Source organism: Zonotrichia leucophrys, chromosome 4, assembly GCF_028769735.1.
Source record: "Zonotrichia leucophrys gambelii isolate GWCS_2022_RI chromosome 4, RI_Zleu_2.0, whole genome shotgun sequence".
NCBI classification, from domain to species: Eukaryota; Metazoa; Chordata; class Aves; order Passeriformes; family Passerellidae; genus Zonotrichia; species Zonotrichia leucophrys.
Genome location: NC_088173.1, coordinates 48423522 through 48449171, shown reverse-complemented (window position 1 = coordinate 48449171; position 25650 = coordinate 48423522). Strand labels below are relative to the sequence as shown.

Here is a 25650-nt window from a genome sequence, read left to right as displayed (position 1 = left end):
GGCTCTTAGAAAGCAGCTGCTTCTCAGCAGAGTTGGATTCCTTGTCAGGAATCAAAACTGGACTGGTGAGGAGAGGGTGAGGGATGAGGTACTGCCAGAAAAGAAAGAGGTGGTGCAGGACAGGAGAGCAGTACCAGGGAAGAGGAGGAGAAAAAAGGCTGATAGCAGCCCAAATAGGAGAGGGGAAAATCAATGGAAAGTGTTGGGAGAGGGAGTGAGGTGGAGGATGGCAAGCAGTGACAAATGTAGCTGTAAGAGCTGATGATGGCACTTCTCTCTGAGCCAGTCTGACAGGCAGTGGGTGTTTTAAAGCATCATTATTATTTCTTGCTGGCACTCCTCTCCTGAAGTTTGTGTACACACATGCACAACGGCAAAAATGATCTGTCTTTAAATGTATAAATTATCGGCTTGGGCTTCTCAAAATTCATTGCAATTGAGAAAAGAAAAATGGATTTTGTTGCATCAGTCCTCAGGCTAAATTGCCACTGATTTTAACAAGCAGGATTTGGTGTGATGTATTATGTTCAGAACTTCCCATGTTGCAGTATTTCAAGGCAGATAAACAGTCTTGAGTAAAAACATGTGAAAGGGGAAACTAAGAGCATGCCAACTTAGTCCAAATGTATCTTTAGTCAGCTTGATAAAAAAATAAGGTCTCATCCAAGAACATCAATGAATTTCTTCTCCTTGGAACTAGCATTTTTATGCTCACTCAAGAGATAAGTGTTTCTCACATCTCCTCCTTTCATACTTAGGATAATGTGTTCACACAAAATAAAAAATCACTTTCATCACTGCTGAGACAACTAACAAACATAATATTTTTAAGTTAGGGCTTAAAGGAGGTCTATATGGCAAATTTTGAAGCATGTTTCCACATGAAGTTTGGATAATATGTTGTTTGTGTGTCAGGAAATACTCATTTATTCTAAAACTCCTGGATTTAAACTTATTTGGGAAATAAGGGACAGTAAACTTTTTTTTTTGCAAAATCAGCTTGATCATGTAAGCTTTAAAGGTTTTGTTTAGGAGAGGATGATGTTGTGTTTGTGTTCTGATCTTTTTTTCTTAAGGCATAGCACAGTAAGGGATGTAAGTAATTTTTAGGCTACTTGGTAGTTGTGTCATTTGTTAAATACAGCAACAAAACTTATTTTCTGATTTTATAGTTAAAAAAAGGAAAGTTAACATATTGAAAATGAAAGAATTGCTGCCATTACAGTTTACCAGACTTTTGCAGTCCAGTGTAAATTTAAATGGATTTCCCTGTGCAAATGTGTCAGTGCACTCAAAATGGCAAAGAAATGCTCAAGAAAGAGCCTTCAGGATATGTACTTAGGAAACTGCTGACATTTTGAAAGAAGTCAAATACTGTGTGTGTTTCAAAGGCACAGTAATGGGTTTTTGTGCTCAGACAAAGCCAGAGCAGTAAGTCTATTTTTCCCTTCTCAAAACCATAAGAATTAAGTATGAAAACACAGCAAACCACATGCTTACTCACATGGTTCATAGACCATGTAATAGCTGGCTTTGTCCTTTGTAATAGCTGGTTATGTAATGCTGAATGTATCATTGGTTTTCTTGAAACAGCAGGAATTTTGTTTGCTTACATCTTCCCCAGTAAAGCTGAGGCTGAGAAAACCTAACCTCTTAAAGGGCTCCAACTCCATCTGTTTCATCTGCTACTGCAAAGTAATTGCAAGTACAGCCTCATTCTCACCGTAATTAATTACCTTAATAGGTTAAACTGACATTTGAGACCTCGGTGTTTGAGGCTGAAGGGACTTGTGAGCAAAGGAACAAACACACACAGTCAAGCATGAACAACCTGGCTCGGCTGCTGTGGGGAGAGGACACTGTGGAGCCTCAGCAGCATGTGCCTCACATTGTCATGTTCCTCACACTGAAACTGGACTCTGGGAGAGCCAAGGATGAGGTATGTGCCTGATTCTGGGACAGCCAAGGATGAGGTATGTGCCTGACTCAGTCACCCTCAGCTCACTGACCACAGCAGCTCCTAGGACGTTTGATGTAAAAGAATAAATCCAAAATCCTCCTAATGGTTTGGAGTTGGGAGTTATCCATAAAATAGCCATTTTGGTAGAAATAAGGTGTGAAATTTCAGCATAGCTGCTGACAAACTCCTGGCTGGCCTTGAAGTCAGGTGAGGAGCAGCCCGGTGGTGACTCCACAGCCAAGGTGCATTCCCCAGTGCCAGGCTGGCTCTGGGATGCTGACCTGGAGGTTTTTAACACCAGGATCTGCCTGGTGGTCAAAAAATATCCCCCTGCAGGAGCTATTGGCAGTCCTCATCCATAATCTGTCTGGCCTCTCCTGTTTTGAAATGCTAATGTGCCTTTTCTTAGAGGGCTCTGGTATGTCTGCTGGTAACAGTCAGCTGCTGATTCTTGCTTGGGCAGCTTTTAGAGCCACTGAGGTACTTTTTATTTATCCTGTAAAGCTTCCTTTCACTCTTTCCTTATTGTGTTCTTCGGGAAAATGTTGCCAGTGTGCATGTAAGTTTGTGTAGTTGTTCAGGGTGTAGCCATAGCTACAAATAATTCCTCTCCAGGCAGGGACACAGAGCTGGGCTTGGCCTCTTGCCCAGCCTGGGAATGACAAGGGGACAAAGTGGACTTCTTAGGAGCAGACATTGGGGAAAAAACTCTTCTGCTTTTGTGTGAATTCTCAAATTTAGCATTGTGTCTCAGTGACCCTGTATAATCTGTGCTGAGGAGACAGCAAACAAAGCACAGGTTTTTCCAGTGCCCAGGGACTAAAATGGCAAGACAGTGATGGAGTGGGGAGCAGAAAGAAATCATTTTGCTTTCTCTCCCTTGGAATTTATCCTTAGATTGAGATACCCTTACTTTTTTTTAATAGTGTTTTTCAACTGATATAAATCTACATTCTCTTGGTGGTGGGTAATAAAGTGTTACAGTTATAAAAATAGGATTTAATTTTATTTTCTGGAAACAGGGCTGAGAATGAGAACCCTAGGAAATTACATGGTACCATAATATGTACTAGTCCAATACCAGTGTTTTCTTGACCACATAAACTTTATGAAATAGTTAAAAAATAATTTCAGGGCCTCTGGCTCCTCTCTTCCACATGTAAAAGCCTGATTGCAATTCTGCACTTGACAGTAAACTGAGTGCTGGTTTCTTGCCCCATTGTTCCTTTACATTCTCCCAAGGGGTGGATTAATCCTGAACACTGAGCAGAGGTAAAAGAGGGATTGTAATGCCCCTGTTGTCCCTTCACAACATGAAATAATTGTTTCCTGAGAAGTCTTGGCAATCATGCAGCCCCAAATATGCTGAGAGATGCTTTGCTGATACAATGAAGCTCTTTATAACATTTCCTTGCAAAAGAATGCTGCCTTCTTTAAGGCATTTGTCTTTAATTTCATTTTCTGTACTTCAAGCAGCTTCTATCCTGTAGATGTGCTGTCCCAGATTTAGTTTAAACTGTACTTTAAATGAAGTTATGGTACACCAAAGCCATCCTGCCCAATAGAAATAGAATGATCCTTTAAGAAGCTGCTTTGCCCATACCCAGGGGAGGCACAGTATGCAGATCACATCTGTGTCAACTGTGGCAACTGCAGCTTGTAAATAAGTGTTCCACTTGGGAGCTTTTGGCACCTAAAATAGAATTAATGAGCTTTAAGGCTTGTAAGCTCTGTCTGCTCAGCTCTACAGGGAAGTATTTGGAATCATTTGGGATGTGTGTCCCTATTGTAACAGTTCCTCAGTGAGTAAGGTCAATTCTGCCTTTTTATATTTTAGTTTAAGGTGAGTATTGCAATTACACATTATTTGTAGCAGTGTGCAACACTCACATCTTTGTATGTTACCTGATTTTGGCAATAGCATGTCTTAAAAGGAATAATGTTCATTTTCCTTCTGCTGTTACTGGAAGGTTCTGTCCAGGTTTGGGCTGGGTTGAGGGAGGATTTACACTTGAAGAAATGAGCTGCTTGTATTTATTAATCCCATTGTCATTGGCTCGTGACCTTTGGGCTTGCTTTGGAGAGAGCTGATGTGGTGGCATGTGCTGGCCCTTGCTAAATCACTGTATCCATACATGATAACATTCCGCCTGTTTGTTACACTTGGCTTTTCTTTCCCTGGGAATGTGTTCAGGTCATTCTCAAACAAATTTTGTCTAAAAGCCCCAGTTCATAGTGGGTGGGGGGGAGAAAAATTCTCTCTCTAGCCCTTTGCATGCTGCAATTAGAAAACAGCAGGGTTTCTCCAGCTGAGGGATTGATTGCAGAAAAAAGATCCTTGTCACTAATGAGTATTTCTAAATAGAGTTAATTAAATTGGATATAAATGAAGAGTTTGTCAGGTCCTTCTACAATGAAATTCTGCGTTCTTTTAGTCTTGATGAAGGAAAAATTTTTAATGGATATTGGCACTGGCTGATTGTGATTAGTGACATAAACAGGGAAATTAATCATGCCTGTGTTTCATTTGTTTGTGGAGAAAGATAATTTACTGTAATCTTTGCAGTGGAGAAGATGCAAAAAAAATAATGGCCCATCATGATTTGGCAGAAAGCAATAAATGAGGAGCAATCATGTTTGCTTATTACTATACTGTTATAGTTGCTGAAATAATAAAGTTCTTCAAAGTGCTTGAATAAAAGAAGGATTTTTTTAATGGTTAGAGAAAAATATCTCACAAATATTTGTCTATAGAGCTTTAGTTTCAAATGGCTTGTGTAAGTGTATCTGGTCAGATGTTTCATGAGAAATCATAGTGGTGTATTTTAAAATTTCAGCACCCTCACTCACAATAAAGAATTTTTTCCCCTGTCTTGGCCTCAGATGTCTTAACAGTGTACTTAAAGCTTTAAGTTGCAGTGGCCACGCTGCTTGTCATTTTACGTTTCTCCATGTAATAATTAATCTAAATAAGTCATGCTTTTCTATAAAATACAGATTTTCAAACTATAGAAAAACTGTAGGAACATTCATATGCCTTTTATAACTTTCCAGTATGCCCATGCAGCACAATGCTGGTTCCAATGTCTTATAAAAGGATATGATAAAAGATTTCATGTTTAAAAAAAATACTGTTGCCACAAAAAAAATCATTATCTTGTGTTCTGTGGGGATTTTTGGAGGTGTTTTTGTTTTGGTTTACTTAACTAACAGCTAACTTTCTTCACAGCAAGAAATTATTTATCAGTACCCCATATCAGAAGCATCCCAAAAACTGAAAAGTGTGAGAGGGATATTTCTCACACTGTCTGACATACTGGAAAGTGTTACTGGTACCGAGATTATCAGGTAAAAGTGTTTGAAATGTAATTACTGTTTTTATTCTTTTATACATACATGTACAGCAAACAGGGCTCATGCATCAAGTTCTAGGCAAACCAGAGCAACTCAACCTGTTTAGGCAGTAACTCTTTAACTACAACAGTTGGAGTGCTCAGCCTGGATGTAAATGGATTTGGGGGAGTTTTGTTGTAGTGGGTAGCAGTAACTCGGATTTTTAGTTCAGTTAAATGATTTTCAACTCCTTTATAACTTCACAGTGTTAACAGAAACACTTCTGGTTTCATTTTTCTAGCTCCTCCCTGTTCTTGTGTGAAAAACTTGTTCAAGTTGTTTACTGGAAAGAATCTGACAAGTTGCTGGTAATTGGCCTTCCTGAAGAAAAGTGAGTTTCAAAGGAAAGGTTTTGTTTTCCTTTAAATTGTGTGTCCTCAACTTTATTGTGTGTACTCTTCTAACAAAAAAGGCAAGAAAGGGCTTAAAATGTTCTCTTTTTACTGTAATTAGTTTTTATGTCTGTGATTTCACTATTTTGATTGACTTAATCCATGTCTTTCATATATCCATTGTTATAATTTCTTTTTCATTTCCTCTGAAGATAATAAGATCCCAAAAATACCTGTAAGTTAGAAAACAGTAATACCCTAGGATTTGGTAAACTCAAGTTCTTTGCAGAGACTGCTGAATAACAATAATATTACATATTTACACATTGTAGGAGACTTATTCATCATAAAGATGTTTTAATTTTTGTCAGTGTGCCACTTTATCAGCTGAGGAACATGATTCAGAATGTTGTCAGGACCTTGACATTCATGTACAGTTCTTTGGACAGGTGAGTTCTGTCAGAAGTATTTTCTTTTCAGTCACTCATTTTTCATTGGTGCTCACCGAAAAAGACAAATATTAGGATTAATTTTAATGTTTCCAGGGAATATCTTGGCATGTTTCTTTACACTTGTATAAAAACAGGAATTCTGTTGGTCTTGCCTTTTGGTTTCAGCCTTAACATTAGTAAGATACTGTTTCAGCAGGCTTTGTCACTTGAAAGTTTTGCCCTTGGTCGGGTTAAATCATTCCCATAATCCAAGTCACCGTGGATGTCAGCAGCACTCTGCAAATGTTACCCTGTGTCTGTGACAGATACATGTGTATCAGTGTTACATTTTTAACTTAGAAAATACTCTGGACTTGGCCAGAGTGAGTGTCTGGAGCACCAAACTCCATTTGGCAGAGTGAGTGTCTTTCTCTGCATTTGGAAATCGCTCAGGAGACTTTCAGTCTGACTGTTACCTAAATAAAACTGCCCAGGTGGATTACTCGTATTCTTGCATTTAATTCAGGCTTCATGTATGCCATAGTGAATGAAAAAGAGCAAATCTCAGTTTCCAAAAGGATGAGGCTGATCTTTCACTCACCTGAAGCTGCTCTCTGGTGGTGCTCGCAGGGGTCCCAGGACGGGGAAGAGATGACAATCTTGACTCCATGTTTCTGAAGGCTGATTTATTGTTTTATTATATAAATTATATTAAAAGAAAATGATATATTAAAACTATACTAAAAGAATAAAAGAGAGGATTTCATCAGAAGGCTAGCAAAGAAAAGAATGGAATGATAATAAAATCTTGTGACTGATAAGAGTCTGAGACAGCTGGACTGTGATTGGCCATTAATTACAAACAACCACATGAAACCAATCACAGATGCACGTGTTGCATTCCACAGCAGCAGATAATCAATGTTTACATTTTGTTCCTGAGGCCTCTCAGCTTCTCAGGAGAGAAATCCTAGCAAAAGGATTTTTCATAAAACATGTCAGTGACACTGCTCTATGGTAACACCATACTGGTTTAATCTGTTCTTTGTAGGTACTGCCTGGATATCAGCCTAGTGGGTTTTTTTCATGTTAAAAAACAAATCCAAATGTAGCATGATGCTGCAAAAAGGGTTTTGTGTCACTGAGGGTTATATAAACAAGCTGCACAATTCTCAGAGTTATTCTAACTTGCAGTTCATGTTTGTCCAGTGCTTTTTGCCAGGTGGAAAACGTTTCTCGCCTGGATCACTTTTTCAGCCTGTTCTTCCAGCGTGCCCTCCGTCCTGCGGGGTTGCAGGCTGGCAGCAGTGCCCAGCTGCAGGATCCCTGCAGTGCCCTGCTCCCGGGCGTTCTCCCCGCGCTGCGCTGGCTGACGCTGCCCCAGCAAGTCAAGGTCAGGTCCTTCTCACCTCTCTCCAGCTTTTCCTGGCCATGACAGGCCACAAAGTCAGTGCTCTTCCTCTCTGATTTACCTAAGTGCTTTGCCCATGCCAGATGGTCCATTTGCCTGTAAAATTCAAGTTTGGAGCTACACCACCATTCCCACAGGATTGCTGTTGAGAGTGTGACGAAGTGAAGGGAGACGACCCATCTTAATTGATCAGCATCGAACTCCGATTTATTGATTCAATCAGTCACTTTTTATAACTGTGTTAATTAAGCTCATGCATATTGCAAAATCTGAGCTCATCATAGGTTACAGATTAAACACTAACCCCTCTTTTTGTTTTCAATACCTGTGGTTTGTTATTGAAACCAAGATTTGTGTTGTCACCCTGATATGAAAGGTTCTCAAGGCCTTCATGTTTGTCATTTTGCTTTCCCATACCTTATCCAAGGACAAGATATTTACTTGTTATTAAAAACAACCTGAGAACTTCTGCTGTTTACATAAACGTGCCTGAGAATCTTGCTGTTTACAGAAACAGGCTTTGAGAATTTGCTCCTCACAGCTGCCTTTTACTTTTCCATCAGCTGTATATTTTCCTGGCCTTTTTTCCTTCAAGCCATGTCTGAGCAAAATTCTCCAACAGAGTCTAGTTCAGTGACTTTTCTAGGAAAAGCAGAGAAAGCAGGCCCTGGTATGTAGCTCAGTGTTTGATTTTAACCATTGAAGTATTTTGGTAGGAAGGAAATATTATTCTAGAAGCCCATTTATGTCACTATAGGCCACAAAAGAATGTGATGTGGACACTGCTCTTTGCAAGGGAAAAGGAATTTTCTAATTTCTGACTCCAACAATTATATATTTTTAAAAGTGCCAGTGGATTGGAGGGTGACAGTGCCACCCAATGACACTGGACAAACCAACAGTCCATCAAGTTTCTCCTCCTCCATAAAAGAATGCAAAACAATAAATTATTTACATCAAGTGTGTGAGTAAGTTTGTTACAAGAATCTAAAATCAGAAGGCTTAGAAAATGTTAAAAAATCAAGGTGACACGTGTACTTCTCATAATTTAGGAGAGTTATAAATGGCTGTTACAGAATCAAAATAAATACCTACATGTGGTTTGTTGATGCTAAACAGGTACAGTTGTTCTGCACCATTTCACTGTGCCATGTTACCTCCATGTTAGAAACTGAGTTGTGCTTTAAGCAGTAGTAAGACAAAAGGTAGATCACAGTAACTAACTTTAATTTTAATTTTAACTTAGTTATATAAATTATAAGAATGTATTTTAATAATTAAAATATTATATAATTTTATTATGTAATAATATAGATTATAATAATTATTTAATTATAAAATTGATAACACTTTAGCTGCCAGTTGTAAACCTCACTTTCATTACTTTATTATCTGTGACTCTAGACATTTAAAATATGTTAGCCTGTGCCATTGTTCCTAAACAGATTTCTCTTTGCTCATGTGGCTTTCTCCCTTTTCTCCTTTAAAGGAGAATTATCTTCTCCTTTATCTTTAGTCACAGACTGATCATTATTTAGTTCTTTCCACCTTACACTGCAGGGTTTTTACTGCTTTTTTACAATTTGTTGATCAGGAGTCTTTCCATGCTTTTTTCTTACTTCTCATGTTTCTGTAGAGGCTCTGTTGTGCCTTGGTCTCCAGTTCAGCTTGCAGGCTGCTTTTTTCTTATAAAACAATACGTTTTAAAAGTACTTAGGAAACATCATCATTGATACTTAAAATACAGGCATCACTTTCCAGAGTTCTTTGAGATCATTCCCATTTGCCAGCAAAGTTTTGTTGTTGCAGAAGATGACATTTCCAGTCAGAGTTTTGGTGAAGAGCTCCTCTGTTCTGTAAGGAATATAAAACTAAAAATGTCAGGTCTTAAGGCAGAAAGCCATTTAAATTTTGACTGGGGAAAAGCTGAGAGGATGATTAGTTGTTGAGTGCCAACAGGCTTGCTGACATTTCTCTGTTTGAAAACTGGCTGTATTTCAATTGGAGGCAGCCTGCTAACACAGCTCAAGAAGTTTGCAACCATGTGATTTAGGTTCTTTTCATTAGGTAGCACATTTATGTCATGAGTTTGTGCCTTGGACCAAGGAAAGTACCCATAGTTCAACTTGATTTAACCAACAGCTCTTGCAGTTCCAGAAATAAGGAAGCTTAAAGTAGTTCCAATGGAACAAAAATCATGTGTGAGAAAGTTTTGGTGACTTAATAGAGACAAAAAACCTAAATCCATTGGATAAAAATTTTTCTGGAAACTCAGTTGGATGCAGCAGTGTGCCAGGTTTGTCTCTAGCCCTCACGTTTTAAAGCACACAAAGTAAGAGTAACATCTCCTTTGTACCAATACTGGGCTCAGCAGGCACATAAACAGAGAAATGGGACAGTTCAAAGAGCAGGAAAATAGCCAGAAATTAGGAAGGATTTGTCTTAATTCTGGTATCCCCAGCTGTTCTTGGTATTTGATGTTACTAATAAAAACAGGTGCAAGTTTTTATCCAATCACTTTAAATCCCAATCTGAGATGAGCAAGACAGGGTGAGATGTGCTATTACTGGAAATTCATGTGTTGGAAATGTTTATTAAAAAAGCTTTTTTTTCCTTTTTTTTACTATTTCAGATGGAAATTGACACAGCACTGAGTGATCTGGAAGCAGCTGATTTTGCAGAGCTGGTAAATATTTTGGTTTTGTTTGCTTTGTGCAGTATCTCCTTGCCTTGGTGCCACATTCAGTGGTTTAAACAAAGACTATTTTCAAAATCCATCAACTTCTTTTAATGAAGTGGGAGTAAAAGCAGTTTATCCTGAATTTCTCTCCATGCTTAATACTATAACATATTATAATCCTATAGGATTGGTCACTGAAAATCCATGATTTTATATAATTTAAATCCATGGGATGTCTACAAAAATCACAGAGGTGATTCTTGTTCCATTTCTTCTTTGTGTAAATAACTGTCTCCTTCCCAAGCAATTGTGAACCAACTTGGAAACATCTATGAATCAGAATTTAATTGTCCAGTTTACAGAACGCAAAATTACGAATTCTGCTTAGTTTTAATAATGTTACAGAAGGTAATAATAGTATAATTTACTTCAGTAACTCTTAGCTGTGCAAGGTGTAAATAGACATTTCAGCTTTAATTTGTAATGAAGTAGTTGTCTTGAGATCCAAATTACTCTAAAGTTACTCTAAAATTCTATTCAAAAGAATCCCTGCACTGAACAAGCTGGATGATCATTTACAGAAATCAGTGTTTGAGTCACAGTTTATTGCACAGATAAATTGCACAGAAATTGATTCCACCTACTTACCTTAAAATGCAGTGCATCTATCTAAAAACAGTGCTGCTAGAGCACTGGACAATACAAGATGAATGAATGGGAATATTTTGAGTAAAATAATTTTTACTCAAATAAATAATAAATAAGTATTTTACTCAAATAAATTATTTTTACTCAAAGCATTTTTCCATTGCTTTGGAAAAAAATGCTTTGACTTGTAAATTTTACTCTAGGAGGGCCCCTGGTGTCAGTAGTTATGCTGAAGTTACTTTGCTGTTAACTGTGAGAATGAACATATTCTAACAAAAATAGTTTATGAGCACATAACAGTTAAATAGAAACTAGTTATTTTAAGCTGAAATTTTTAGAGAAAATGTAAATGACACAAAATTCAATAATGGAGTCTAAAAATTTGGTATTTCCCCGAAATGCTCAGTATTAACTGCTGTACTGGTAATAAGAGGTGGTCAAATATGAAAGTATTAAAATATTATAGTTGGCCAGAATTAGTTCACTTGCATTTGGTAAATAGAATTAAAATGCAGAATTAAAAAGTGCACAATGCTTTTTCCCCCCCAACAGTCTGAAGATTATTATGGCATGAGAAGATTATATGTGATCCTGGGCTCTTGTCTCTTTTACAAGGTAATATAAATGATTAAGACCTAAAGGTTAGGAAAATGCATCTAGAAATCTGATTTAATGTTTCAGAATCTCACAAATCTGAGGTGAATATATAACTGATTTAAGCATGTATTTTTAGTGACAGACTTAAAGCTTAAACACCATAACAGAAAAAATCAGTGTCAGGAAATGCTATGTACTGTATGAACAGCAAAAACAAAAACACTTCTTTAAAATTGGAATTTCTTGGTGTTGTCCAAGGATTGGAAAGAGGGAGTAATAAGAAAGTAGTAAGAGTCTGTTCAACTGAGATTGTAGGATATTTTAATGGGAACTCTTGTGCAATCCTATGTTTTAACAGCAGATGCTCTCTCTTGAATCTGTCTTTGAGTCCAAGACTTGAGAAATTGTATTGACAGCTTTTTTCACTTTGGCCTCATTCACAGCCTTATTTCTCTTTGGTAAATGGAGACAGTGTAATCAACAGTACAAAGAGGAAGGTAACAGCCTTTGCTCTAAGAAAACCTGCATTTTAAGAATTTTATCAGGCAATTGTTTTTTGTGCTAGGAGTGTTATAAGAGAAGTGGAACTGCACAGTATCTACCATGAGAGCACTTCAGCTGTGAAGTCCTTAGTGCTGGAACCACTGTAATATGGATTTTCTTTGGAAATTTTATTAATTCCAATTTTTTTTTCATTTATAAAATTTAATAATTTTATTAGTGAGATTTATTAGAGAATTAAATGAGAACTCGAGCACCTTAACACTGTAGCTGTTTTGCAAGCTGGGAAAGCCCAGCTCACCTTTGATAACTCACATATGTGCTGATTGTTGATTTGCTTATATTTAGTGTTTTGATTATTTAGAAAAAGCTCAGTGTTGTACAAATGTACACCAAAAAGTCTGTGGACAGAAACCCTAAGATCTCAGTGCACACGGAGCAGGAGTATCTCTGTATGAAAAGGACTCTGAAGTGCTGCGTGGTGGTGTTGTATCCTCACTGAACACTCTTCTTTGCTGTGTTTAATGAAGGGTTACTTGATTGGCAATCACTTGCCAAAGGAAGACCTTGTTGACGTGGGTTTCTATTGCCAGCACCACTGTCTGTTATCCCTGGCAGCAGAGCAGAGGATTGGGCAGTTGGTGATTTGGCGGGAAGTGTTCCCACAGCATCACCTGCAGCCGGATGAGGAGTCACATTTCACAGGATACAGGGAGCCTGAAGCAAGATACTTCTTACTGATAGTGGGCTTGGTGAGTTGATGCTGCAGCATGCCCATTCTCTGAGCCTCTCCTTTGCTCTTGTGAGTTGTCTATTCACCAGATCAACATTTCCCATGCATTTCGTTGGGTGTCGCCACGTTTCTCTTCACAGACAAAAGCAATCCCAAGAATATTTCTGGGTTTCACATTCTCTGAACCTCAGAGAAAGAAAAACCAGTTCTTATCTCATTTGCTGTGCCTGTGTTAGTTCACAAGTGGAATGCATTGGTTGTTTACCTGAAGAGAATTGGTAATTGGGGTCTGGTGTGAGTGTTTTAATTCACTGACCAGTTGAATCCAGGTTTGTGTGTTTCAGGACTGTCAGCTGACAGTCACGAGATGTTGGAGTTGAGTGCTTGGCAGGTTCAGTTGAGATGTAATGTAATATAGAATAATGTAGTATAATAAACTAATTAATTAGCCTTCTGATAAGATGGAGCCCTCCTCATCATTTCTCTCTGCCACAGGGGTCATCTTGTTCCGATAGTTGGGTCATTTTTTCGAAATACTCAAATTGTAGCTGTTTCATGGGATAGAATTTCCTAGGGAGCATTTTATAAGAAATTCTCATTATTTTTATGCCTTTTGACTCCAGTTGAAAATGTTTCTACCTTCATCATCTTAGCTTTTCAGACAGCTCACATCAGAAATGTCTGGGTTTGGTTTTCTAATGTGGACTTTGTTTCAAGCAGACAGCTATTGCAGTTGCATTGCCTGCAGACCAAGGAAGGAATGATGAATCTGACTCCATGTTCTCAGAAGGCTAATTTATTATTTTATGATACTGTGTTATATTAAAGAATACTATACCAAACTAAAGAATACAGAAAGGATACTTACAGAATGCTGAAAAGATAATAATGAAAACTTGTGACTCTTTCCGGAGTGTGGCACTGATTGGCAATGGGTCAAAATAACTCGCAGCAGAATCCAATGGAACAATCACCTGTGGGTAAACAATCTCCAAACACATTCCACATGAGCAAAACAGAGGAGAAGCAAATGAGATAAGAATTGTTTTCCATTTTCCCTGAGGCTTCTCAGCTTCCCAGGACTAAAATCCTGGGGAAAGGGATTTTTCAGAAAATGTGAATGCCGCAAACAGCTGATGAGTTTGTGAGCAGTCTGTTCTGTTTGCATTTACAGAGACACTTTGTCCTGTGTGTCCTGCTGGAGGCAGGGGGCTGTGCATCCAGAGCTGTTGGGAACCCAGGACCAGACTGTATCTATGTAGACCAGGTCAAAGCAACCATTCTCCAGCTGGAAGGAATCGACGCCAGCATCGAGGAAAGGCTGGATGCTCCCTCCATGCCACCTTTAGCCTGTGCTGACTGGTTCCTTCCTGCAGCACGGGACAGGCTGGAGAGCTTGAGCACCTCCCCAGTGCTGAGCAAGCTGCAGAGCTCCTGCAAAGCTGGGAGCACTGCAGGGAGCAGGAGGAGCCTCTTTGGGGACGCCGGGCACACCCCACGGGGCAGCGGCGCGGCCGAGCAGGGCAGCGAGGCGCCCGCGGAGGAGGAGAGCACAAATCCACAGCCTCTGATGGAGCAGGTCAGAATTGAACAGCTGCTGGGGGCTTGGGGAGAGGGCAGCCCCTTCAAACCCAAGGTGACTTGTACAAAAGGCACATTATAAAAGAGTAAGTCCCTTGAATTCCCTATAAAATAATTCTGTTGCCTTGGGAAGTGCTGAGTCAGCCTCAGAGCCATCGCACTTTTTTATTTTATCATTGCTTGTAAATATTTGGGGATTTCACATATGAAGTGGGCACAGCTGCATTGAAAAAAGCAGATGTAATTGGAGACTATCTCCAAAATAACCTATCACAACTAATTTCTGTACAGTTAGGTTATTTTGGGGTCACACATCACAACTAATTGCTGTACAATTGTACAACTGTGTCTAAATTTAGTCTAAAATAGGCTATAAAATACACTTATATAAATTGATATAACTGGGCCTTATTCAAAACACAACACTGTCCTCTTCTTTCTGTTGGTTTGGCTGGATTCTGTTCTTTCTTTCCCTGTGTGTTCTCTGTTATTTCAGCTATCTTCTTGTTCTTCAGGCCACTAGGAAAAAACACACCCTGCCAAACCCATTTCATTCAGGAAACCTGAAAAAGAACTCTTCAGAGAAAGATACAGAACTTCCTAATGCTATGAGGTAAGAAACTATTTTTTGAGTATTTCATTTTTTTAGGCCATGCTTAGATTGTTTTTTTAAATATACACAGATCGCAAAAGTGCCTTCGTGATTTTTATCCCAACCAAAGCTTTTCTATGCAATGATTATCAGAAGTGAATCTGTTAAACTGAGAGCTTAATTAAACATAAAAATTTGAAATAATACAATAAAAGAAAGCTGTTTCTGAATAATATGTCAGTATTGTGCACACCTGTCCCACATCTGTGTGACCTTGGAATTTCAAGCAGGAGTTTCTGGACCACCCATGTGGTTAACTTCTTGCTTCCATGTTATCTCTAGGTAGGTGTACAATGAAAAAAGCTTTTATTTCACTTTCCTTTTTTGGAGACAATTTTTGAGAACACAAATTTATGTTGCAAAGCCTAACTAGCAGCACAATTTTTAATTTGTTGGTTTTTTAAATTGAGTATTATAGTCAAAAGCAGCAGGATTTCCTTGGTGCGAAGGCAGAAACCTTTGAATGCCTGTATCCATTTTGTACCCTCTTGTGATTAGAAAACCAATTCTGCCTTAAGAAACAAAAGCTGCAAATTATTTTAATTATTTTAATTATTTTAATTAAATGAGTTCTCCAATATTTTTAAGGTTGACATCTGGTCCTGAGAACACCCTGTTCCACTATCTGTTTTTGGAGACAATGCAAGGAATCTTTATTACTCCAACTCACAAAGAAGTAGCCCAGCTTGGTGGCTCCATCCACCCTCAGTTAATTGAGAATTTCTACCAGTGCTGCCTTTCAATCCGTTCCATTTTCCAGCAGTCCATGAAGAAAGAGGTATGGAAATCTGGATTTCTTTGTCCAATCACATTCTCAATTCAGTATTTCTAGGTTCTTTTCACTTCATGATTTCAGTGGTTCACGAGCAGCTGTATTTGCATGTCTGCAGACTCTAAACCAAAGTGGAACAGTGTCAGTTGTATTTTTTAGATCCTAAAGTGACAATGCGAGTGAGTTAAGTGAGAAAAGGGGAAATAACAGTACAGACTGCATGAAGGCAGGTTTGCAAATAGCAGCATGGTTTTTCTTCATGTTTCTTTGATGTTACTGAAGAAGTAATTTCTGAGTCCCAACACAGCTTGGCACTGATTGGTCAATGAGCCAAAATAACCCACACCAGAGACCAAAGAAACAATCACCTGTGGGTAAACAATCTCCAAACTCATCCCACATGAGCACAACACAGGAGAAGCAAATGAGATAATTATTGTTTTCCTTTTTCTCTGAGGCTTTCTCTTTTCCATTTCTGGCTAGACCCATGTGCCTTGTAAATCAAGGGATTTTTAAGTGTTAAAAATGGTGTTAATTTGGTGGCTTGGTCACACGGCACTGGGCTTTGGCTGAGTAGGACTTTGGCAATGAGCCATGTGTTTTGGGCATTTCTGTTGGGAGATGCAGAAACCCAAAAGCAAGCAGAGAGAATGAATGAGTGTATCTTGGCATCAAATTGCCTTTGGATATAGCTGTTAACTAGACATTTTATAGTTCAAGTCATAAAAACTGGGAATTAGAAATAACTGGACATGTCTTTTCAGCAAAATGTGCTGTAGTCTTTGCAGATTGGCTCTAGCAATTAATGCTGAAATTGGCAGGCTGTATAATGGCACAAGGAGAATGTTAAAGAACAAATAGAAATTTGCCTTTTTTGTAGTACATGATAAAAAAATCAAATACAGAAATGTACTAATATACTGTGTATTCTTTATCTGCTTAATATTGTTTCAGTTTGGGATCCAGAGAGCTGCACCAGTAATGCAAAGTTATTGTAAACTGATCAATAATTAATTTTTCCTCTGTTTTTGAGAACTGAAAAGTCACAATTTAACTTCTAGAATGTGTACAGGAGTTTTGAATAAATCTTAAATTTAGCAAAGATCAGCTCAGTGGTCTTAAACCCTAAAATATGATGTTTTGACCATATTTTTTCAATCTTCAGTCCCTATAGCTTCAATATTGTAGGCAGGTTGAACCAATGTGGTTTCTCCATCTTCATGTGGCAGACAGAAATTCCTTGAGTTGTTTTCTAAAAACACCTTTTCTTTGACCTTTGAAGCAATTGTTTCACTGGCAGATCAAGAGATAAATTGGAAATTTGCAAGGTTTATTCAAAGACTTTTCTCAAAACACAGCTCTAACAGCTTGAGAAAACACAAAAATGTCTTTATTTTCTATGATTTTATGCCTTCATACTGAGTAAGAGTCAGAAAATGCTCTGAGCAAAGTGCTTCAGCTGCTTATATACAAAAAGAAATTCCTGCCTGGCTAAATTTACTTAATAGACTTTTACTATCACAGTTCTTCATTAGGGAGGCACACAGAAAAGAAAGGTGAGAGCTTTAGCTGTTGTAGCACACTTTTTAAGAGTGCTGTAGTAACTCAGATGTCTTATTAGAAAAACAGTGTTTAGCTTGAAAGGAAAAGTCAAAAAAAAGGAGCATATGTCTAATTCCAACTTGTATAACAACAGAAAAGCCTTTTGATGCCCAAGTAACAAAACTGTGGAGAAAATAATCATGTAAGCAAGTCAGTTCTATCTCCTAAGCCTGGCTTTTTGACAGCAGAGTCACCCATCAGGGAGTCCTGAACAAATCACATGCTTGTATTTGCCTGTCTCATTCTCCACTAACATTTCACCAGCTGTTTTTACAGAAAAAGAAGGCAGGCAGTGGGATTTCAGATTTCAGTAAGGCAGCTGAGGACCCAGGGCTGGTAAGAGAACACGGACTGCTGTTTGAGTGCTCTCCTGAAAACTGGACTGACCAGAAGAGACCACCACCAACAATGAACTACTGGGTTGTGGGGTAGGTTTAAAGACAAATTTCACCTCCAGTTTTTCATTTGGACTATGCCTTTGTGTTCTTGAAAAATAACTTGAACTGTAGCACATCACTCGAGCTGACTTGAGGTAGCTTTAATTTAAGGGCACTGAGAAGTTGCACCGATGTGAATTTCCACTTTAACAGCTGCTGAGTCAATGACATAAACAAATAAGGTGACAGTTATAATTACTGTTATATTCTAAAAGAGGCTCTTTCATTGGGAAGAAAAATGTTTAAAGAGAAAGAAGAAAAATAATTGTTTCCCAGCATGAATGTACGTAACTGCTGTTTGTGTGGAAAAAATTAAAACATTGAAAAAATGTTTATGCTATTGTTGGTACCTTTTAAGAAATAATTATCTCCTCTACTTTAGCTCTTTCCCTAGGAGACCTCATTGGATTAATATGTGGAAATGTAACTACCCAGATGTTATTACATTTAAAAATTAGTAAATATGTGAATCCTGGGGCTTGCTCCCAATGTCCTTGATGGCAGCTTGTAGCCCACAGGCTTGTATTGCTGCAAACAGACCCAGAAGATCCTGAAAACCTGAAGATTTTTTTCCCTACACAGCCTTAAAAAAACTGAGTAGAGAATAACTTGATTTTAAAATCCAGTGTATTGAAAGAGGTAAAGGACAGACACCAACATTTGCCAACTGTCCTACACAGCAGCTTGTTTTAACTTCCTGCTGAAACCTTGCAGTACAACCAGAATCTACCATTTGAGGAGGAAAAAAAAATAACACTTTTGATGATTTTCTTCTTTTTATTCTTTCCTTTTTTTTTTTCCCCAGGAGACTCATTCTCCATCCCAAACCTCAGGAGTGTTACGTGTGTTTCCATGACTCGGTGACAGAAGCTGCTGTGGAGCTGGCCTTCAAGCTGTCCTTTGGCTTAGCTGCATAGCTGAGCTTCCTGCACACTCAGGCATCCTGCAGGGTGGTGTTCATTCTTTAAAATACCCCATGTCAAGGGAAATGAACTCAGTTTGGGTGCCACCCATGGGGCATCTTTGAAATGCTTTAAAAAAATCAAATACTTTGTGGAATGAAGCAGTTAAAACTTCAGTGGTGCTTCTGATGAGCTCATCAATGGAATGCTTATTTTCAGAGAACCAAAGTTCTTATTTTTATATACAGTCACTTTTTTTTTTTTATCCTGGTCCTAACTTTATTATATGGAAACAACACATCATTTGTATGTTCACTGCTGTTCAGTGTACAATATGCCACATAAAATGGTAAGCTGATCCTCAAAGTACTCTGTGAACATGGAAATTGGTGGTGGAGGAAAAAAAAAAAACTTTTCCAGTAACATTAAATTTTGCACCTCTGAGAGCCTGGAAAACACTGAATGTTTTCAGTAGCATTGTGTTAATCAAAACAGAGAGAAATCTTTAAGACAATTCCTGGCACTTAGTCTCACAAAACTGATGGTTTACCATTTTTGCTGTCCTGGACACTCAAGGACTATAGTGTGGTTGGTGTTTTACTTGACTCCATGAGTTTTAACTGTAAATATTACTTAAATTTGTTAAAATGCAATTTTGAAGACCCTAAAAAAGAAGGGGAGTGGGCTGGGTGGTTTTAAGATGTGCATGGACTTGGCTGATTTTATATTCATAATTTCATAATAAAAATGTATATTTGTTAAAGAACAGTAAAGCATGATTTTTTCTTTTTTTACTTAATGTATTTTGTCTTTTGTGGTTTTTTTTTGTTCTAATTGTTTTTCATTAGCGCTTTTCATAAAATGCATAACTAGAATTGCATTTCAAATAACGGGATCAAAAAGTTTAAGTGTTTAGGAAAGCAAATTTAATTTCATGGGTTCTCATGGCCAAATCTTTAGGTCTTGTTCTCACTAGTAAGGACACAGTTTGGGGTGGTGCTAAAACAGTCAATCAAATGCCTGCAGTGCTCACAGGGTGATTCACAGCTTGTCTTCATCACTCAGCACTTGCTTCAGTTCCAAGCAGCAGAAGTCCTGGGCCTGAAGTGCGAGCTGTGATTGAGGACTTTGCTAATCAGCTTTCTCCGGGATTTATGGTTCCTCGCAGATGAGCAGCAGTATTTCAGTCTGAGCCTACAAATCACAGCAGCAGTGGCTGAGCTCTGTTCTCTGTGTATAAATCAAGTGATGGCAGAGTTACACTGCTGCACCTCTCAAAAGTCTGAAATACCTGAGGTTTGGCATTAGATTTCCTGGTAGATGGAAGAAGGAACGTGGAGGAAAGCAAGCTTGCTGCAGTGTTTTCAGCTGTTTATCTTAATGTCCAGGAGAAGCCTTTATTTAATTTATTTGATCTAATTCTAAAAGTGCCACCGAGTTTCTGATACCTGTATCAGCTGTCAGGCATTGCTTTAAGGTGGAGTGTGAGCACCCTCTCTGTCAGCCAAAATGCTGCAGGAGAGCAATGTCTGGTTCACTTGTACATTGAGATTTTCTAGTGCTAACACCAAATTCATACACTGTTGGTAAGTTTCAAAATAAATCCAGATTTCCAAAAGGAAGTCCTTGAAAAAGAAAGGACCTGAAAAGGAAGATTATTGGCCTTTGTTGCAGCTCATACCAAATAGAAGTGATATTCTATAATATGCTTGGTATAGTATAAACTTTGGAAATGTCAAAATCTCTAGTTGTTTTTAAACATCCATTTCTTTCTCTATAGAATTTCTGGCACTGTTTGGCAAACGTGATGCACCATTACCCAACAGGCTCTAAAATTTTAAGGACAAATGCAAACATTTTTCTGTCCAAAGGGGATAAAGGAAAACAGGTAAAAACAATCTTTTGCATATTAATTTTAATAAACAAAATAGATCTGGTCAAGAGCTGTGCACTTCTTTCCCTCAGAATGGCTGGTAATTAGTGGTGGTACAAAGAGGCAGGTTTTACTGTGTAGCCTGTTGTTACAGCAATAAAATTTGGGTTTGATCTTAAATGATTGATGACTTTGAGGTGCCTGCAAATGCCCCTCCATTCAGATGGATTCCTGAAAGGCACACAGGTCAACACACCCGTGGAATTAATGACAAGGAATCTTGGTCTTGGAATATGGAGTGTTGATACTGGCATTTGGCAAAGTGTATAAAATTCATTCATATCAGCAGAATGGAAAATAAATTCTTCATCTCTGGTTTGTTTAATGTGAAAATAGATGGAAAATCTGCTTCATTTGTCTCTGTCTTAAGTTATCTCTTTCAGGATTTCTTTGATTAGGTTTTGATAATGTAAACAAAAATCCAGTGTTCTGTGTTTTCTCTTGTTGACAGTTCTTTACTACATTGCCAGAAAATTTCCTTGCCACAGGCTTTTCTGGTAGTGCTGACCAGGAGGAATTCTGTCAGTCACTAAAGTTTGATTAATCTCCTGATATCACATGCAAATTCTTAAGCAGTCCCTTTTCAATTACAGTCATTTATGTATGAAGATTTTAAGGTTGTTTTCTTTCTTTACTTGTAGTGGAAAGAAGTGAAACAGGCATTGTGTAAATAACACTGTTTATAGTTCTTAAAGTCTCCTGGAAGTGCTTCCAGATGGCTCACATGTGTATGTGAGCTCGAGACTCAAATTTTAGAAACATTCCATGAATAACACTCAAGATTAATTTCCTTAGGAGTACAATATTTAGCCAAGTGCCATATCCACTGTTGAAGCTCAGGGTTTTTGGATGCTGTCTTACATGTTCTGCTCAGGTCAGGAAATGGGATACTACAGCTGCAGAGTTGTTCCTAAACTGGCAAATAAAAAGTGATTTTTGGGTACATCCACATGGTCTGTATTTACTGCCCAAGATGTGCCCCTGATGCAGATAAAGGCAGCACAGCTATGTCAGAGCTGTAAAAACTTCAGTAAAATGTTTCCCCTACTGTGATCAACTTGTACCAGTGCAAAGATAAAAAAAACCTCATTGTAGGAATTGCTCTGAGACTGCCATGTTTCCTGATTATTTTGTAAATGCAGTGTTTTGGACAGGTCTTGTTCTTGGTGCTCTGAAGTTTCACTTAGTAGAAAGGTCAGCATTCTAATATTGTCATGCTGTGTTTTCACAGCTGTATGCAGCAATCTTTGTGTTTCAGTTTGGGCAGGGCAGCAGGAGCCAGATCCACTGAGATCAGCTCAGTTGTCAGAGCGTGCTGCTCCTACAGGGGAAGGCAGTGAAACCTCTGCAGTGGCGGTGCCAGCTTTACCTTACCAAAGAAATGGGTTTTCATAAATGTGCCTCAGGTGTTATATTTACTTCTTTCTAGAGGCAGACCAATGCACAATAGTATTAGAATCTTTTCTGGTACTTAAAAATTTACCAATGTGCAATTAGAAGCATAAAAGTAATAAGAAATGCACAATCCTTAAAGAAAAGGATGAAGTGGAGTGAAAGAAAATTCCCTGGAAGTAGTGCTGAGCACAGCACAGCATTTGTTTAGATTCTGAAATTTTGCATTTGTTTAGATTCTGTAGGGAAAGGTTTTAATTGGATTTTGCCAACTTTGGGTGCAGAAACCAGAGGAGTTTGGTTTCTCCTAACTTAAGGTGTTATGGGGTGTGATTAAAAGAATTAATGACCATCCTTGTTCTGTATCAAGAATATCACATGAAGATTTTCTCAACTGGAGATGATTTCTGGGTAGTTTATGTCTCTAGATACATTTCATTCATTCAAACAGGTAAAATTATTTCCTGAAAAGCATGTCTGGAAGGTTTTGCAGTACAGAGAGAAATCTCTGCTGTCTCTGGGGCTGTTGGCTTTCCTGATGTGCCTGCAATGGACAACTTAACTCTGGTTCTTGTCTGTGCAAGGTTATCCCAGGAATTGGCTGCTTTGCTTCACCTGTTGCTCCCTGTGCCTTTTACTTGGGCTGAATTAATAATTTTGTGATGCCTTTGATATAAGGAGGTACACAGTTTGGAGTTCTTCAAAGGTTGGTTTATTGCCTGCCATGTTTTCACCTGTAGAGAATCCCAAGAGCTGGAAAACAGATTTAAGGTCCACACCTATAATTTTAACTTTTTTAACATTGTCACACAGATTTTTTAATTTTTGCTCCACTATAGGGAAAAGCTGAAACAAGTAATGCTTCTTATACATCTGAGCAAGAATGTATGGGGAGGAAGTGAAAGCTTGCTTTTCCATAGAAAAAAATTCTTTGCAGAGAAAAAGGAAGAGAATTTGATCCTTAAGGATTCTGCTGGAGGACAGCAGCTTTGGAATGGCGGATATTTGAGCTGGGAAGTGTTTCAGCAAATGGAAGGCACTACCTGTGGGAATACTCTGTCTTCACCCCTCCAGGTCTCTGTGCTTTGTTAGAAATGAGACAAAGCAGTGATCTCCTCTGTTTAAATGTCTCAGGTCTGCAGGCTGTGCTGGAAAGCAGAGTGCCTGCATGCATAACAATGTGCATAAATTTCTTTTCGATTAGGTGCTGCTGAGCAGCAGTTCCAGAACTGGGCACTGGATTATTACAATTACAGATACAGATGGGCTGCCTGGCCTGTGCAGGGATTGGGGAGCTCAGTACAGGGAATTGTTGTGCACCAAGCCTTCAGTTTTGGATGTTATGGACACCACTAAGGGAGCTTTTACAAACAGAAATGAACGCCTTTTAAATCTTTATCATCATGTTTATTAAGAATTCATGAGGGTGTTAGCACCAGCTTTTCCATTTACAGTTATTTGTGCCTGACAGACTATTACTGAAGGGCCAAGCCGTTCTACAGTAGCAGAAATTGATCAAAATGACATTTCTTATCTACTGGATTTTACAGAACTTGTACAGGCTTCCACTTTTGTTTTGAAGAATTATATTCAGTTCACAGCTTGGTGAAAACTTTTAGTAGAAAACTAGGATGAGTTTTCCTACCCAGAGCCAGGTATTTGGAGTAGGGCAGGTTTGTGGATAGCATAATTTTACTAGGTTGCTCAGTAGCATTTGAAGTACATTTAATAATGCTAATTCTTGCTGTGAAGATTATCTTCAAATAAATAATTCCTTTTAAAAACCATGAAAATGCTCTTGAGAAAACAGGAGTTTGCTCCCTGCATCCCTGAGCAAGTTTTGCAGGAGTTGTTAGTTCCAAAGTGTTTTGTTTCAAGGATCTCCTCTCTTGGCATTCCAGGAAGTCAAAAAAAAAAATCTGAATAAATGTTGGCATAGAACTTGCTTAGGTCATTTCAGAAAATACCAGGGATTCTTAAATTCTTACATAATGCCCTGCATACCTCTGGTAATCTGTCCTAAATATCACAAACCTTGAAGCTTACCCCATTAGTACTACTGATGTCTCCTTTTCAGACTAAAGGTGATTTCACTGTTTTATGCTTTATCTGAGCAGCAGGCCTGCAGTTCATGCTGGTTTTATTTCAAAGTGCTGTGCCTCTTGAGGCTTTGCCAAAGAATTGCCTCTGCTTCTGGTCATTAACTTGCCAGTAGGATAGAGAAGAATATCAAGATTACTAAAAGCCCAAATTATAATAATTTATATTAAGGTAATGGGTTTACTAGCACAAAATATGAGAATGAGAGGATTTATATGTGCTGCGGGTGTACAAATGTATTTTGTGAGTGATCCTTGTTTCATTCGTGTTGCTCTGAAGGTACAAATGAAGCTGATTGATATGATTTTAACAACTTCTTGTCATGCTGCTAATTTTGATTCAGGTGGAGGCCTTGAATTTAATATATCACCTGTTATTTCCCCAGTTAAGACTCTGTTTTCCAGATGGGATAACTTTCTGAAACAACAACTGTACTGCAATTGCTGTTTTCAGCAAAACTGGTTTCTGTCAGCTAAGCAGCAACAACAATTATCAAATAGCCTCTCATTTGCATACATTCATGTTATCCAAAATAGAATATGCTAAATGCTTTTTAGCAAGGTTATGCCAGTTATTTATATTGATGGACATAAATATTATATTTATTGTGAAAATTAAATTCAAATGTGTGTATCAGTGGCCTGAATTAGAGAAGATTGTCTTTCTGCCATTATGGAGGACCCAGAACTTCACCTTGACCTTGCAAGTGGAGTTTATTTCAGATGTACTTGAATTTTAATCAATATTAATTTTTAAAAAGTGTCTTCTCTCCACTATAATTAGGGATTTGGATTTGTCTCTCCCAAAAAAATGTGTGCATGTTTTTTGCTAGTGAAGACAAAAAAAAAACCCAGTGCTAGTTCCTAATACAGCCCTTAAACTATTTTAGAGGACTCTATTGATCACTTATGAACAGCATTCTACTTGGTAAAAAAACTATTTCACTCCTACTAAAGAAGGAAAAAAATGAGCTGTGCAAGTTTGAACAGCACTGAAAGAATTCAGAGCACCCTTAGGATGGGAGTGACCTCATTTAATTCCTAAGCCTTCTACTTGCCCAGTAGAGCTTAAAAAAAGCATCAGAAGAAGGATCACAGCTTTTCTAAATTTAGCCATTGGTCCCAGCTAACACAGAGTGTGACACCAGATAAATGTTTAATGGTCAAAAGATCCTCCTGTGGAGTGATCCATTAGGAGAAAAGTTCCTTAGTGTTCTGTACTACAGAAAGACCAAGGAATCCAAGAAAATACTTATTTGCCTCTTGTTTGAAATTCTCAATGTTTCCATTTTGCTCATACTAAAACAACATCGAAAAGGTTTTTACCTGGCTGGCAGCATTTTTAGCCAAAACATGGCCCAAAAATACAAAGATTCAAGCATACTTATTACAGTATTTCTTGAGAAAGTTTAAAATGGCTCAGGATCCTCCTCAGTATTTAGGATAAATCCTTAGCATATAGATTAATGAGAAAACTCATATTTCTGAGGTAGTAATCTTCAAGGAGGAAAGACCAAACCTTGTGGAGTATTGACAACTTAGGATAAAAGAAGCATTTAAGTGGCATTTAAATGTCTGGTTTCAAAGAAATTAA

General features: G+C 38.1%; 1 protein-coding gene across 5 annotated transcripts in view; it reads left to right on the top strand.

The window, feature by feature from the left end:
* Positions 1–19403, top strand: part of INTU (inturned planar cell polarity protein) — a 35550-nt gene extending 16147 nt beyond the window's left edge. Inside the window, exons 4-17 of one of the 5 annotated variants that reach the window (XM_064711581.1) lie at positions 1745–1939; positions 5190–5308; positions 5595–5684; positions 6057–6134; positions 7326–7509; positions 10160–10213; positions 11408–11470; positions 11896–11949; positions 12484–12705; positions 13861–14265; positions 14783–14880; positions 15508–15697; positions 17570–17721; positions 18536–19403. In XM_064711581.1, the coding sequence (XP_064567651.1) occupies positions 1745–1939; positions 5190–5308; positions 5595–5684; positions 6057–6134; positions 7326–7509; positions 10160–10213; positions 11408–11470; positions 11896–11949; positions 12484–12705; positions 13861–14265; positions 14783–14880; positions 15508–15697; positions 17570–17721; positions 18536–18647 (2016 nt within the window). In that variant the 3' untranslated portion in view covers positions 18648–19403. Of the gene's footprint in view, positions 1–1744; positions 1940–5189; positions 5309–5594; positions 5685–6056; positions 6135–7325; positions 7510–10159; positions 10214–11407; positions 11471–11895; positions 11950–12483; positions 12706–13860; positions 14266–14782; positions 14881–15507; positions 15698–17557; positions 17722–18535 lie in introns of all 5 variants that reach the window. The other 4 variants (XM_064711583.1, XM_064711580.1, XM_064711582.1 and 1 more) reach the window with 4 other exon arrangements.
* Positions 19404–25650: the final 6247 nt, after the last annotated feature.